The 17181-nt window shown below is 35.4% G+C and overlaps 1 protein-coding gene across 10 annotated transcripts in view; it reads right to left on the reverse strand.

Moving 5' to 3' along the window:
- Positions 1 to 17181, reverse strand: part of DDHD1 (DDHD domain containing 1) — a 92153-nt gene that overhangs the window by 21047 nt on the left and 53925 nt on the right. For all 10 annotated transcript variants that reach the window (XR_005018813.1, XM_036843892.1, XM_036843885.1 and 7 more), the window contains 2 exons: positions 11277 to 11383; positions 5956 to 6062 (listed from right to left, as the gene is read on the reverse strand). Coding sequence is in view for 9 of the 10 variants with exons in the window: in XM_036843892.1 (XP_036699787.1) it covers positions 5956 to 6062; positions 11277 to 11383 (214 nt within the window). In the remaining variant the exon portion in view is untranslated. The remainder of the gene's footprint in view (positions 1 to 5955; positions 6063 to 11276; positions 11384 to 17181) is intronic.

Here is a 17181-nt window from a genome sequence, read left to right on the forward strand (position 1 = left end):
CTTTAACAAATATTACTGACATATTCTATGAAGTGAGAAGAACAAGGTTCTTTTGTTACTCAAATTCATTCATACGGGGGCCCTGACCTGATTTTTAAGGCAGTCCTCTCCTCCTCCTATCATTGCTTACTACTATTTAGTTATAAAATTCCTGCCTGATATTAAATTTCGCACTTCAGTCCTTCTTAATATGTCAGCTGTTATTCAGACAAACAAACATTAATTATATACTGCTTCCATTTTCAATCTTTAGGTTTCACTGAACAATCTTTAGCAGATACAAACTGGAAATTATTTGAGCATTCATGCTTGGCTGGGTTAGCAGTGACGTGAATGAAGGTGCAATGTTCTTTCTGATTGCTGACATCACAGAGCTCTACACTGCAATACTGAGGTCTGGTTAAAGCTATTGAAACCATGTATTGGGTCTGGAGGGCTTGTTAAATACAGATTGCTGGGCTCCATCCCAGAGTTTCAGACTCAGCAGTTCTGGGGACCACACTAGTGGCAAATGCATATAAAAATCTCCCAAGACATGGGTTGTAGGTAATTCTAGTCAACAGAATTTAAGAAATAGGCAGCGTGATGTCAAATTACATGCTCTTTTCAAAGGGAGCTATAATGTAATGCTTTGGACTTGGCTTTGATAAGAATATGAACCAACCCTTAAAATTTTGTTATTTTCCTAATTTATAATCTACATGAAGGGAGGTGTAGAATAAACTAATGTTTCAATAAAATAAATTCCTTTAAAAGCAATATTTGTTAACAGTTTTAACTTTTGAAGGCCTTGATTTTAAGACTCCTACCATGTAAGTACAGAAACACTAGATCCCTTTGTGACCAACTATATTCATTTGGGATATCTGAACCGAGAATAATGATATACCCTGTGATCTGAATTTTATTAATTCTACAATATTACCTAATCAGTTCAGCTAACCTCTTACACACGCAGGCATTGGATGGCTCTTCAAAAGTTTAAAAGTTTCTAATTCTCATAACCACTGCCCCCAAATTAAAATTTATGAAGTCAACCGAAGAGGAAAAAAACCCAGCAGCTTCAAGAGAGAATCCAAACACCCAAAATAGGGCTGAAGAATATAATTAGTCATTTGTCCTTCTCCCTGTTACAGGAAATTTTAATGAGAAAAAGTAATTTAGAGAGTTTTAGTCATATACATCAATTAAACAATTTTCAAATAACAATGGCAAGATAGGGCCATGACAATTCTCTTTATAGTTCTTCATTTTTAAAAGCCATTGAAAAGAGAGTTCAGATGTACAAAAGATATACAGTTCTCTCTGGATTTTTCATGTTACTTTATTTAGGGTTGAAGAAAGAGCCAAAGGCTCTCTGATGATGTCTTGATAGACTGGAGTTAGTTTCTTTTTTAAAAACTGGTCCTCAGAAAGTATGACCTGAGAAGTACTGATCGATACACAAAACTTTTTCCCTAAAAAGCACAGCTTTTTAGTGCACAATCACTAATTAGGGTCCTCCCATGTGCATCTCAGAAACTTGAGTGAAAAGGGGCCTCAGAGATGATCTAACTTAAACTGCTATGAAGATAAAAGTCCCTTCAGTAACACCCCTCTTAAGGGATAAGGAGCTCAGCATCTACCCCAGTGAGTATCTTCATCCAGAAGTGGTCACTTCTATTTAAAAAAAATTTTCCCCCCAGTTTTACTGAGATATAATTGAGATAGACTGTTTAAGTTTAAAGTGTACAATGTAATGATGTGATATAGGTATATATTGTGAAATGACTATCACAGTAAGTTTAGTTAAAATCCATCACCTTATATTATTTACAAATTTTTTCATTGTAACACTTCTGTATTTTTAAGGCAGTTTTGCTTATTACACAGTTCTTCATTAATAACCAAACATGTCCCTTTCCGTATTTTCAATTCACGGATCCTTATTTTACTTTCTAGAATTAACAGAGTAAGTCTATTCCTTTTTTTTTAAATTGTAGCCCTTGAAATATATAAAGACAGATATATACTTAATTACAACTTGAAAATCTAAGCACAAGGAATTTATATATCATAATATCTTTGATCCTCATGACAATCTTTATCAACTAGGTATTTTATGTCCATTATATAAGTGAGGAAGCTGAGAAAGTGAGAAATTTGATCTAAGCTAGTTAAGTGGCAGGTTTTGAATCTGCATCTGTTTGACTCCAAAGGCTGAGAGGAAGAGAAAAAAGGCTCTTATTTATGCCTATCAAATAAACCTAACAAGGTTAATTCACCAGGCATGACAATCCTACAGAACCCCTGCTGGCTGTTACTTATCACTACTTCCCTTAGGAAACATATATTGTTGAAAAATAATTTAGTCTAAATATTGCCTAACACCAACCTTGTGTTAAACGGACTTTGATTCGCAGAATCAGCTTTCCTTTTTAAAGAATAAGAACAATTTTTGCCCACTTCTCACTAAGTTTTTCTTTTATTTTCTTTTGTTCTTCACAATGCTTTAAGCAATGTTTCCCAAACTTCCCTGATGGTATCACCTGGGAAACTGTTAAAAACACAAATTCACAGGTTCTATCTCAGACCCACTGAATCAGGATCTCCAGAGGAGGGACCTGGGAAAGTATTTTTTAGTTTCTTTTTCTTAACTTTTTATTTGGGAGTAATTTCAAATTTATAAAATGTTGCAAAATAAAAATAGTACAAAGATCCTCACATAGGCTTTATCCAAAATTCACCTAATGTTAGCATTTCCTCCTATTTGCCTTATCATTTGTTCTGTTTCTACAGCACACACACAACTTTTTTGTGAACCATTTAAGGATATATTACATATGTCATGGTCCTTTATCCCCAAATACTCCAGTGTATATTTCCTAAGACTAGGAATATTCTCTTCCACAATCATAGTGCTGTTATCAACTTCATAATTCACTTTGATATATTTCATCTAATCTAGTCTACCATTCACATTTTAATTTTGTCAGTTGATCTAATATTATCCTTTGTAGCATTTCCCCCAATCCAGTACAGGATACAGTCTAGGATGAGATATTATAATTAGCTATCACGTCTCTTTAATCTTCTCTATCTGGAACATTTTCCACAGCCATTCTTTCTCTTTTATTATGCCAACATTTTAAAAGAATACAGTCTCATTCCTACTTTTTTATTACAACTTCCTCATTTTATGTTTGTCTGATGTTTCCTCATAATTGGAATACTGCATAAATAATGCTGTGTCCTTCTCTGGGTGTCCCTCAGGAACACCCCATAAAGTTGTTGCTTGATTTCTCCACTGTATACCTTTATTTTTTAAACTAAAAGCAGTCTGAGAGGATACACTTTAAGACCATGCAAGTATTCTGTTCCTCATCAAAAAATCTGCCCTCATTTTAGCATCCACTGATGATTCTTGCCCAGTCCTCTCCCCTACCTGATCCTACCATGATGGCTGCAAAATGAGACTTTCCAACTCCAGCATTCCTTCCACATTTATTAGTAGGCCCTTGGCATCCTACTGAAGCAAAGGACCTCCCTTCTTCCCAATTTGTTTATCTATTTATCATTGATAAGGACTTACAAATTTTTCAGTGATTTAGAATTCTTTAGTACATTATCCTTATTATAATACAAAAGTACTATTAATAATTCCTTACAATAAGTAATCATTACTTAATTATTTGGTCAGTGGGATATGCTTCTTTAATTTGACTATTATGTCCTTGTATCTTGCTCCATCATTCTTTTGAGCATTTTTCTACCTTTCGTCAAAACAAATTCTTCCAGCTTTGACTTGGACCTATCCTGCCCCAGCCCTGGAATCAGCCATTTTTCCAAGGAACTCTACTTTTTCTTAGTGGAGAATAACAATACTAGAGGCAAAGATCTGGGTGCTAGGTATACTCGTTGGATTGGGGTCTCTGCTTCTTGGTCCTTTCAGCGGACAGAGGTAGGAAATATATGCATATATATACTTCTATGCTTAAACATATATGCTTAAATATATAGATGTTATCTACATACACTGGCTTATTTTCAAAATCATAAATTCACATTAATACCCTCAATTCCAATGTCCCCCATGGGTTTTTTTTTTTTTTTGCCTGCATTTTTAATGAGCACCACAAGCGATTGTTCTAATTAGGGATGTTTGGGATACACTGCTGAAGATTGCTGGTGAATCTCAGACACAAGTTCTCAGTGCTTTTCCATGAAATTCAACTGGATCAAAAAACCAACTAATTTAAAACACTGGGTGTTCTCCTTCCATTTCATTTATCTTAACGATCAGTTCCTTTTTCCTACTGAATATGTTTTATTCAATTCCATTCTGAGGAAGATTATCTTTGACTATAAGAGCAAAATAAAAAGTGATCACTTTCTCAGTCATCATTCACCAACGGCCAGAGGTTTGAGTCTGGAACTTTTCTCTTTTCAGTTTTTCTGGATATTAACGCCAACTTAAAGTTTTTAAAAAACACTTATTACTTTTGGGGGACATGACTCAGCACATTTTAGCCTTGAAGACTCAGGATACCGTTTTAGGAGTACTACCAACCACGTGTGCGTGCGTGTGTGTGTGTGTGTACGTGTGTATAGTAATATGCTCTCAGCCCTTGTCTTTCCTTTTTTTCCCCCCCTCACTGGTTTACTTGCAATACTATATAGTTCAGTGTTCTAACCTTTAGGGCATATCTAACGATGCCCATTGTACACTATAAAGGACTATGAACTAATAAAGTGTTCTACTTCACCGACTAGGCCTTCCTTTTTGGTTAGAATTAAGCTCAGAATAGCAGTTCTCCTTGTAGCTTCTTTTACTGTTTGTTCTCAATCAGATCAAGGCAGATCTTGCCCAATACTGGTATATGGCAATGAGGGGATATAGAAAGAGGAATGAAGAAAAATCCTAAGGGGATGGTAGTTGGAAGAGAAGGAATTTTCTGTGGCAACTAACCAAACATATTTCTGTCGATATGTAAAAGATATCCTGGATTAAGTTAGGGAATGACTCTGAATGAACAAAATCAGCAACGGATTGGCTTGGAGTAGCACAGAGCAGCAGAGCTGCTCTACTGGTAATTACTCCTTGTACTAGTTTCTTTACCCTTCAAATGAAGATACTAATCATATCTACTTCATAGGGTAAGGATTAAACAAGTTAATACATGTTAGGTAATTAACGCGGTTATTCCCATGAAACAAAATTCTTTTTCTCTTACCAATAAAGTGACAAATTGCATTGGTAGAGATTCCCTCATCCCTCTGAATAAACTATCTCCCTTCACCTACCCTTCCGATCTGCCCCCCTTTAGGGTTATCTTTGTGATGCATGAGCAAAATTACCATTTGAGAACTACACAAATCCACTATAGAAATGACACAATAAAAGCAAGTCTTTTATATACAAAAACACTTGAAGGACATTTCTAAGTGTTTAAAATTCTTTTGTGGGACTTCCTTGGTGGTCCAGTGGTCAAGAATCTGCCTTCCAATGCAGGGGACATGGGTTGGATCCCTGGTCGGGGCAACTAAGCCTGCATGCTCTAGAGCCTGCATGCCACAACTAGAGAGCCCGCACGCCACAACGAAGAGCCCGTGTGACACAATGAAAGATCCTGCATACCACAACTAGGACCTGACGCAGCCAAATAAATAATTTTTAAAAAGCTCTTTTGTGAGGATAATACTCATAGATATTACTAATCAGACTTATGAAAACTTATTTTTCAAAGAGCTATTTTCTAACCAACCTCTCACTTCCAAGGTTATCCATTTTATTAAGCATCCCAATGTGCAGTTTAAGACTGCAAATGCACTATGAAATACAGGCTATTTATAGATTAATGGATTCCTATAATTTCTCACTTGCTTGTAAAAAAAGAACATAAAATGTTAAAATTCAGGACACATGTTACCACTGAAAAAAATACCCAATAGCAATAAGATAATCATGATACTTACTTCATCTCTATAAAGTGGGCTAGTATAATACATTATGTCCATTGCACTGCTATTTAACATATCCCTTAAACCTCGCACTTTGTCTGGAGTAATGGAATCAACAGTGTCTACGAGGTAAAAAAAAAATTAAACTTAAGAGAAGATTCATTTTAGGGAAAGAATAAACTGTGAAAAAAGTTACATTCCTTGAAATAACTGCTTTAAATTAACATTTATATATTCAAGACTAGCTTTGAATCTAATGAACCTTACCTTCTTGAAATTTTACTGTTTGTAAATTTAAAAATAATGATGGAGGGTATTTACCTACCACAAACATCACTGCGCTCATTAGTGCTGAAAGGTTAAAAAACATTTCCTCTAAATCAGGAATAAGCTAAGGATATCTACTCTTTTTTTATAATTAAAAAAATTTTTATTGAGGTTCAGTTGATATACAATATTATATAAGTTCCAGGTGTACAAACAGTAATTCACAATTTTTAAAGGTTATATTCCATTTACAGTTATTATAAAATATTGGCTATAGTCCTAGTGTTGAACAATATATCCTTGTAGCTTATTTATTTTATACGTAGTAGTTTGTACTTCTCAATCCCCCCCTTCCCCTATCTTCTCCTCCCACCCCCGCTAACCACTAGTTTGTTCTCTGTGAGTCTGTTTCTTTTCTGTTATATTCACTAGTTTGCTTTGTTTTTTAGATTCCACATATAAGTGATATCATACAGTATTTGTCTTTGTATGACTTATTTCACTTAGCATAATACCCTCCAAGTCCATCCATGTCATTACAAATGGCAAAATTTCATTCTTTTTCTTATGGCTGAGTAGTATTCCATTGTGTATGTATATATACATGACATCTTCTTTATCCATTCATCTGTTGATGGGCACTTAGGTTACTTCCACACCTTCACTATTAAAAATACATAATGCTGCTATCAACATTGGCGTGCATGTAACTTTTCGAATTAGTGTTTTCGTTTTTTTCGGATATATACTCAGGAGTGGAATTGCTGGGTCATATGGTAGCTCTATTTTTAGTTTTTTGAGGAACCTCTGTACTGTTTTCTACAGTGGCTGCACCAATTTACATTCCCACCATCAGTGTATGAAGGTTCTCTTTTCTCCACATCTTCTCCAACATTTGTTATTTGTGTCCTTTTTGATGCTAGCCATTCTGACAGGTGCGAGGTAATAGCTCACTGTGGTTTTAATTTGCATTTCTCTAGTGATTAATAATGTTGAGCATCTTATTTGCCTGTTGGCCATTTGTGCATCTTCTTTGGAAAAATGTCTATTCAGGTCTTCTGCCCATTTTAATTGGGTTGTTTATTTTTCTTGATGTCGAGCTATATGAGCTATTGGATATTAACCCCTTATTGGTCATATCATTTGCAAATATTTTCTCCCATTCCACAGGCTGTCTTTTCATTTTGCTGACGGTTTCCTTTGTTGTGCAAAAGCTTTTAAGTTTACTCAGGTCCTATGTGTTTATTTTTGCTTTTATTTACTTTGCTTTAGGAGTCAGATCCAAAAAGATATTGCTATGATTTATGTCAAAGAGTGTTCCACCTATGTTTTCTTCTAGTTTTGTGGTTTTACATTTAGGTCTTTAATCCATTTTGAGTTTATTTTTGTATATGGTGTTAGAGAATATTCTAATTTCGTTCTTTTACATGTAACTCTCCGGTTTTCCTGGCACCACTCATTGAAGAGACTGTCTTTTCCCCATTGTATATTCTTGCCTCCTTTGTTGTAGATTAATTGACCATAGTGCAAGGGTTTATTTCTGTTCCATTGATCTATGTGTTGGTTTTTGGGCCAGTACCCTACTGTTTTGATGACTGTAGCTTCGTAGTATAGTCTGAAGTCAAGGAGTGTGATTCCTCTAGCTCTGTTCTTCTTTCTCAAGATTGTTTTGGCTATTCAGGGTCTTCTGTGTTCCCATACACATTTTAAAATTATTTGTTCTAGTTCTGTGAAAAATGCCCTTGGTATTTTGATAGGGATTGCACCGAATCTGTAGATTGCCTTGGGTAGTATGGTCATTTTAACAATATTAATTCTTCCAATCCATGAACATAGTATATCTTTACATCTGTTGGTGTCATCTTCAATTTCTTTCATTGGTGTCTTATAGTTTTCTGAGAACAGGTCTTTTACCTCCTTAGGTAGGTTTATTCCTAGGTATTTTACTCTTTTTGATGTAATGGTAAATGGGATTGTTTCCTTAATTTCTCTTTTTTGACAGTTTGTTGTTAGTGTATAGAAGTACAACAGATTTCTGAATATTATTTTGTACCTTGCAACTTTACTGAATTCATTGATGAGCTCTAGCAGTTTTATGGTGGTGTCCTTAGGATTGTCTAGGTATAGTATCACAACATCTGCAAACAGTGACAGTTTTACTTCTTCCTTTCCAATGTGGATTCCTTTTATTTCTCTTTCTTATCTGATTGCTGTGGCTAGGACTTCCAATACTCTGCTGAATAAAAGTGGTGAAAGTGAGCATTCTTGTCTTGTTCCTGATCTTAGAGGAAATGCTTTAAGTTTTTCACCACTGAGCACGATGTTAGCTGTGGGCTTGTCATATATGGCTATATATGTTGAGGTATGTTCCCTCTATGCCTATTTCCTGGTGAGTTTTTATCATAGGATGTTTACTATTTTAACAAATGTTCTACTTAAAGTCCTAGCCAGTGCAATACGATAAGAAAAAGAAATAATATTTTTAAGAAACGGAAAAGATCTGTTTTCATTTGCAGGTCATGTGATTGTCTACACAGAATATACAAAAGAATCTACAGAAAAATTAATAGAATTGACTCTCAGTTTTAATGCATGTATAGTTTTGCATAACTACCACCATAATCAGGGCACAAAACTGTTCCATCACCCTAAAAAACCTCCCACATGCTGCCCTTTATAACTCAACTCCCCACCTCCAAACCCCGGCAGCCACTGATCTGTTCTCTATCCCTATAGTTTTGTCTTTTGCAGTACGTCATATAAATGGAAGCATAAATTATATAACCTTTGGGTTTCACTTCTGTGATGTTGTGATATAAGAAATACATATTTCGTCTTTGTCCCCGGTTCTGACACAGGGTTCCAAAAACCTTTTAAGTTCCTGAGTGATAGGGTGAAAGGAATGTCTTTTATAATTCATAATGAGCCTCTGCCAATCATAACTGAGTATATGCTAATGAGCTGACTCTTAGAGAATGGGGGCTGGTTGCCAGAGGAACCAATTTTGAACTTTCTGTCCCATTCCCCAACCTCTGGGAAGGGGAGAGGGGCTGGAGGTTAAGTTCAATTGCCAATAGCCAATGATTTAATCAATTATGCCTACATGATGGAACCTCCATAAACACCCTAAACAACAGGGTTTGAAGAGCTTCTAGGTTGTTGAACAAATGGAAGTACTAGAAGCATTGTGCACTTGAAGGGGACATGAAATCTCGGCACCCCTTCCCCATACATTGCCCTATGTAGCTCTTCATCTGGTTGTTCATCTGTATCCTCTGTAATAGTCTTTAAATGAATAAATCTAATTTAAACCAGTAAATGTAAGTACAGTTGATCCTTGAACATGGGTTTGAATTCTGTGGATCCTCTTATATGCAGATTTTTTTCAATAAATACATACTACAGTACTAGGCCATCTGTGGTTGGCTGCATCTGCAGATGGGGAACTGTGAATACAGGGTTGGACTATAAGTTTATACTTGGATTTTTGACTGGGGGTGAGGGGGATGTCAGTGCCCCTAATGTCCACATTGTTCAAAGGTCAACTGTAAATGTTTCCCTGAATTTTGTGAGTTGTTCTAGTAAATTACTGAAGCTCAGGAGGGGATCGTGGGACCCCGTACACCCCCCAATTTATAGTCAGTCACAACTACAGGGGACAATCTGGAATTTGTGATTGGCATCTGAAGTGGGCAGAAGTCTTGTGAGACTGAGACCTTAATCTGTCTATACCATCTCTGAGCAGTTAGTGTCAGAAATGAATTAAATTGTAGGACACCCCACTGATGTCCACCAAGAACTAAAGAATTGGCTGGTGTGGGAAAATCCCCAACATATTTGGTGTCAGAAGTGTTGAGAAGAGAGAGAAACAGTGGTGTTCTTCCTTTAGCTTCTCTCACTCAGCATAATGCCTTCAAGATTCCATTGCGGTAGTTTAAACCTAACAGAAAATTACAGACGTAGGGGTTTTATTAAATGTTAATTCATCCATGTTATCTATTGATACATTCCTGAGCAGCCTAAAATATTTATCTGGATGAATGGAAAAAGCTCAAAAGATGTTACTACACCAGAACTTTACATATGAGCTGTTGCTGCTGAGAAGTCTTCTTTGGTCACAATCTTTTTTTTTGTTGTTGTTAAACGCATTACAACTTTGATGTCACTTTGGTTTATAAGCTATAACTGACATTCCTAACTGACTATGAGGCAGAATCACAGACTAGGAAGAAACTTTGGAAATCATCCAGGGAGGCAGTTCAGATGAACAAGGGCTCTGGTATTGTGCAGACCTAGATTTTTGCCTGCCATTCTTCATTAAATTCACATTTTACTGAGTTTCAGTTTCCCTATTTGTAAAAGAGAAAACAAAAGTAGGTATTTCATAGATTTGTGAGAAAATTAAATGAGATACTCCAAGTAAAATGAACCACAGAGTGCCAGGCACATAGTAAAAGCTCAACAAACAGCAGCTGCTACAATGTCCAGTACAACTCTCTCACCTTTCAGATTATATAAATAATCAACCTAAACATTCTATTTTAATGGTCTTAATATTCAAAGGACAAAACTTTGTGTAAAGAAAGATGCATATATTATATAATTTCTCTATGTTAGATTATAATTCACCAGCCCAAGGAATGCAGGAACAACAATAAAACAAAAGGCCTGAGATTTTTGTCTTCCAAATATAAGGGAAGAAAATTATTAGGAAGAAAATGTAAGCTTATATAAAACTGTGGACAACAAATATTTTAAAAGCATTGACAAGTCACTTCTCTGTCAAAAACTTTAGAAAACATTTTGTTCCCTTCACTTGTCCCTCTCCTTTCCCCCATCCACAGAGGGCATGCATGAAAACTGTGTTATCTGTGAAATCTATATGGTGGTCCAAAATGACATAAGTTGATGTAATTATTTTTTTTTAAATCAATGGATTTTATTTTCTTAAATAATCTAGAACAAAGAGTGAGTATAACTCAAGACAAATAAATTAAAGACACTTCATTCCCAATGAGCAACACTTTGTTGCCACTGACTAAATCATTTAATTTTTAAACAAAATGTACCTCCATCCAGAGTAAGTTTTGACCGCCACTCAACAGGCAGAAATTCAACATGTGTTGCATGGTTGGAAAAATGCCTTTCTTCTATTTTTCTTGCAGCCTCTCTCATCCTAAAAAAACCAAACCAAAACAAAACTTTATCAGAGTAACTTCCCATATGTATTTACATGGTATAAAATGTCTTTAATCATAACACTTTCACTTGCTTATAACTTTGTCCAATTATGTTTCAATTACTGCTACACTGTGCAACAGTTTGTAATACTAGGACACCTTCATTTCAAAACTACTTTCCTAAATTTGCCATCTACGATTTCAAATATTACAAGCTTCGATATTATATTCTAAATAATCATATGTATACATCTTTAGAAGAGAGAATAGTATAATAAAATACCCCAGCTCCAAATATTAGCACATCGTGACCTGTCATTTCATCTATTCCTCCACTTGCTCTCCCCACAATATAGATTTTTAAATTTTATTTTGAAAATTAAGGTACAGCAAAATTGACTTTTTTCCTTTTTAGTGTCAACTGTATAGATTCGTGGTTAGCACCACTACAATCAAGATACAGAATAGTTCTATTATCAAAAAAAACTCCCTCATGCTATCCCTTTATGTTAGCACTCTTCCCCCATAATATTTAAAGCAAATCCCAGATATCACAACAGTGCATCTATAAATAGTTCAGTATATATTTCTAAAATGTAAGGAAAACATAACCTATTCAGAACTATTATCATACCAATCTTTCATTTCAACAATTATGTTTAGTGGTCCCACTTTCCCAGTTAGACTATAAATATTATTTTATAATAACATAAAAAATATTTTTTTATACTTTTGAATTGAGCTCCGAATACAGCCTATGCATTGCAATTGGAAGATATGTTTCTCAAGTGTCTTTTAATCTATAGATTGCTCTTTCTCTTCTTTGGCTTTGTAATTCTGTTTATGTTCTGTAGAGTTTCTGAGAGTCTGATTTTTAATGACTGCATCCCCAAGTGTTATTTAACATGTTCATTGCTCCCTATTTGGTAGTGAGATATAGGGGCCTGATAAGGTTCAAGTTCTATTGTTTTGGCAAGACTACTACTCCATAGGTATATATACCTGGTTTTCTCTCTTTTTGGTGATACTAGCAGTTGTTACGATCATTGCTTATATCCGTTAATTTACTATGATTGCAAAAAAGTGTTTTTAAAATCCCATCACTCCTTATACTTCTGGAAAGAGAAATTTCCTCACATCAAGTATTGGCTGCCTTGTGATACAATCAAATAGTTTCTGTGTGAACTGAGAAAAGGCAGGCTATATGGTTAATTCTTCTCTTTTATTAACAATTAAATACTGAGTTGCTAGAGGTTTTATATTTTTTGACATCATTCATTACTAACTCATAGATTTAAACATATTTGAAGTATTCCAACCCACTGTAGTTATTATCCTTACGGATGCTCAAATTGTTTCCTTTTTTGGTCAGTGAGTCTCTTCAAGTTGACTTGTGTCTTTTTTGACACGACCTCACTAGTTTGTTTTTTTTTTTTTCAGCAATTCAGTGGCTTTTAGTATATCACTGAGTTGTACAACCATCACCATTATCTAAGTTCAGAACACTTTCATCACTCCCAGAAGAAACACCATACCCAGAGTAGTCACTTCTGATAATTCCTACCTCCAGGCCCTGGCACCATAAATCTACTTTGTCTCTATGAATTTGCCTATACTGGATTTTTTCAGATAAATGGAACTATAATACATGGCCTTTTGGTGTCTGGCTTCTTTCACTTAGCACAATGTTTCAAGGTTTGTCCATGTTGTATCATGAGTCACTACCTTCTTTGCTTTTTATGGTTGAATAATATTCTACTGTATGAATACACCGTTTCTTCTTATCCATTCACCAGCTGATGGACATTTAGACTGTTTCCTTTTTTTTTTGGCTATTATAAATAATGCTGCTATAAATATTAACAAGTTTTTGCATAGATGTATGTTTTCAATTCTCTTGGGTATATAACTAGAAGTGGAATTGTTGGCTCATATGCTAACTTCACATTTAACTTTTCTGACGAAGTGCCAAACTGTTTTCCAAAGCAGCTATGCTATTTTACAATCCCATCAGCAACATATGAGGGTCCTAATTTTTCCACATCCTTGATAATACTTGTTATTTCCCATCTTTTTGATGAGTCATCCTAGTCAGCATGAAGTGGTGTATGTCTCTGTGGTTTTGAATTGCATTTCCTTAATGACTAATAATACTGAGCATCTTTTTATGTGCTTATGGGCCATCTGTATATTTTATTTGGACAATTGTTTATTCAAATCCTTCACTCATTTAAAACATTGGGTTATTTATTATTGAATTTGTAGGTGTTCTTTATATATGCTAGATGCTAGACCCATATCAGATATACGATTTACAAATGTTTTCTACCATTTTGTGGGTTGTCTTTACTTACTTGATAGTGTTCTTTGAAGAACTAAAGTTTTAAATTTTGACAAAGCCCAATTTATCTTTTTTTTTTCCTTAGTGGCTTTTACTTTTAGTGTTATATATCAGAAACCATTGCCTAACCCAAGGCAATGGTTGTAAATCACAAAGATTTACTCCTATATTTTCTAAGAGTTTTATAGTATTAGCTTTTATATTTAGGTCTTTGATTCACTCTGAATTAATTTTTCTGTGTGGTGTAAGGTAGGGGTTTAACTTCATTCTTTTGCATGGGGATATCCTGGTGTCCTAGCACCATTTGTTAAAAGGCTATTCTTTCCTGATTGCGTTATTTTGGCACTCGTGTTGAAAATCAACTGAACTCTCAATTCTATTCCATTGATCTAGGTCTATCTACATGCCAGCCAGTACCACAATGTCTTGATTAGTATAGCTTTGTAGCAAATTATGAAATTGGGAAGGGTAAGTCCTTCATCTTTATTCTTTTTCAAGACTGTTTTGGCTATTCTGGGTCCCCTGCATTTACATGTGAATTTTAGGATCAGCCTGTCAATTTCTGCAAAAATGATAGGTGAAATTTTAATAGGGATTGTGGTGAAACTTGTAGATCCATTTAGGAAGTAGTGGCATCTTAACAACATTAAATCTTCTAATCCTCAAATGTGGGTTGTCTTTTCCATTTATTTAAGTCTTCTTTAATTTCTTTCAATGGTGTATTATAGTTTTCAGTGTACAAATCTTACACTTCTTTTGTTAAACTTATTCCTAAGTATTTTATTCTTTTTGATGCTATAGTAAGTGGAAATGCTTTAACTTAGTTTTCATTGCTAGTGTAGAAATACAATTGATTTTTTTTTTTTTTAATTTTTTGGCCACACTGCACAGCTTGTGGGAACTTTTTTTTTTTTTAATTTTATTTATTTTTGGCTGCATTGGGTCTTTGTTGCTGTACATGGGCTTTCTCTAGTTGCAGCAAGCGGGGGCTACTCTTCATTGTGGTGCATGGGCTTCTCATTGCGGTGGCTTCTCTTGTTGCGGAGCACAGGCTCTAGGTGCACAGGCTTCAGTAGTTGTGGTTCATGGGTTCTAGAGCACAGGCTCAGTAGTTGTGGCACAAGGGCTTAGTTCCTCTGTGGCATGTGGGATCTTCCCGGACCAGGGCTCGAACCTGTGTCCCCTGCATTGGCAGGTGGATTCTTAACCACTGTGCCAGCAGAGAAGCCCTCCCTCTATTTTTAGAAGTTCTTTATATTTAGGGATATTAACTGTTCATCTGTGATACAATATGCAAATGGATTTTCTCAGTTTGTCCTTTTTTTTTTTTTTTCTCCATATGGCTTTTTTGGGATGATATATTTATCAATATTTTCTCTTAAGGTCTCTGGATCAAGTTATAGTTAGGACAGTTTTCTCTATTACTAAGGTACATAAGAATTCAAACTCCCCTCAATCCTACCTTTTAAATCCATAGTATTTGTATGGTTTCATTTCTTAGGTTCAAATGTGATCCCACTGAAATTTATCTTAGTGTGAAAAATGGGCCCAATTTAATTTTTTTCCATATGGCTGCCTAGCTATCCCAACACACTATTTGTTAAAAGTCTATCTTTCTCCATTTCTAGTATATTTTTATTTTAAAAATTATTTATTTGTTTATTTATTTATTTATGGCTGTGTTGGGTCTTCATTGCTGCACACAGGCTTTCCCTAGTTGCAGCGAGCGGGGGTTACTCTTTGTTGTGGTGTGTGGAGCGCACAGGCTTAGTTGCTCTATGGCATGTGGGATCTTCCCAGACCAGGGATTGAACTCGTGTTCCCTGCATTGGCAGGTGGATTCCTAACCACTGCGCCTCCAGGGAAGTCCTTCTAGTATGTTTTTAAAACATTATTTACAATATGATTATATTTTATTGATTATCTACCACCACCAAAGTTGCCATTTAAAAAGTCTATATAGATTCTAGGTTGTGAAAAAGAAAATCTGCTTCCATTAACATCACTGAAAATAAAGATGACAGCCAAAACTTCAGACTCCTTTATTACCACATTCTAAAAAGTATTTTTTTTTTTTACAGCAGATACTCAAGTAATGGTTACAGATACATTTTTAAAGTTTTTTTTTGCCATCTTTCAAGTGTTCAGCTTTAACAAATTTGAACATATACAAGAAAGAATATATTTTAAGATTTCTAATATTATTCTATGCACTTATTCATTTCTGATGGCTGTATAGTTCATATATATTTCATTATGATATAATAATCAGGAAGTGGTATGTGTGTTGCTGTCTGAATTTACAAAAAAATAAAGAAGTTCATCTAGGCTAGTGGGTCTCAAACATGCATATACTTTTTTTTCCCCCCTCCAGGGGACAATGACAATGTCTAGAGACTTTTTTTTTTTTGGAGACATTTTTGGTTGTCACAGCTAGGGGTTCTATTTGCATCTAGTGGGTAGAGGTCAGGGATGCTGCTAAATATCTTACAATGTATAGGTTATCCACCATAGCAAAGAATTACCTGGTCGAAAATGTTAATAGTGATGAGGTTGAAGAACCCTGATTTTGACTTATAAACTCAAACACTACATTTGTTTAAAATACTGTCCTCTTCTACAGTAAACTGAGACATTCCTCTACTCCATAGGATCACTATCATAGTTCTCAAATGGCCACATATGTAGATACTTTAGGCAAGCAGGTATGTCTACTAAATCACTTGGTTGTAATTAACTGGAGTCACACACACACACACACACACACACACACACAAAAGAGGGGCAGGGGAAGGAAAGGAAAGAAAGATGAAAGAAGATAATCAGGGATGGAGGAAAAAAGGGAGGGACAGAGATAGAGATAGACAGATAGGTAGCGAGAGAGAGAGAGAGAGAGAGAGAGAGAGCACACGCTATGTCCCTACTCTTGCCTTACTAAAAATAATAAAATCTGTTTCCTAAATATATAGGTCTTGACTACATGAGAAACACTGAGACCAAGGAGGGATGGAGGAAACGAGAAAAAGGAATGATTAAAAAATATTATCCTACAGCTTAGACTTAACCCATTACTGTGCAGCTGTAATGCCATGCACTAAACTCATGATTTCAGTTCTAAGCTTATTAAACTTCCATGTTCTCCCGCTAGGCAGTGAATGTTTAGGTCATATTTTGAAAAAGGAAGGAAGAGATTAATAGCACCTGAGAATTACCATATAATTAAGGATCATTAAATAGCTCTGAAAAAAAAAGTCTTTATAATTCTTCTCAATTAGGAAAACAATCAATTGATAAACTAACTGGTTTTAAGAATATATATAGGGCTTCCCTGGTGGCGCAGTGGTTGAGAATCTGCCTGCCAATGCAGGGCACATGGGTTCGAGCCCTGGTCTGGGAAGATCCCACATGCTGCGGAGCAACTACGCCCGTGCGCCACAACTACTGAGCCTGCGC

This window comes from Balaenoptera musculus, chromosome 2 (assembly GCF_009873245.2).
Source record: "Balaenoptera musculus isolate JJ_BM4_2016_0621 chromosome 2, mBalMus1.pri.v3, whole genome shotgun sequence".
Classification (NCBI taxonomy): Eukaryota; Metazoa; Chordata; class Mammalia; order Artiodactyla; family Balaenopteridae; genus Balaenoptera; species Balaenoptera musculus.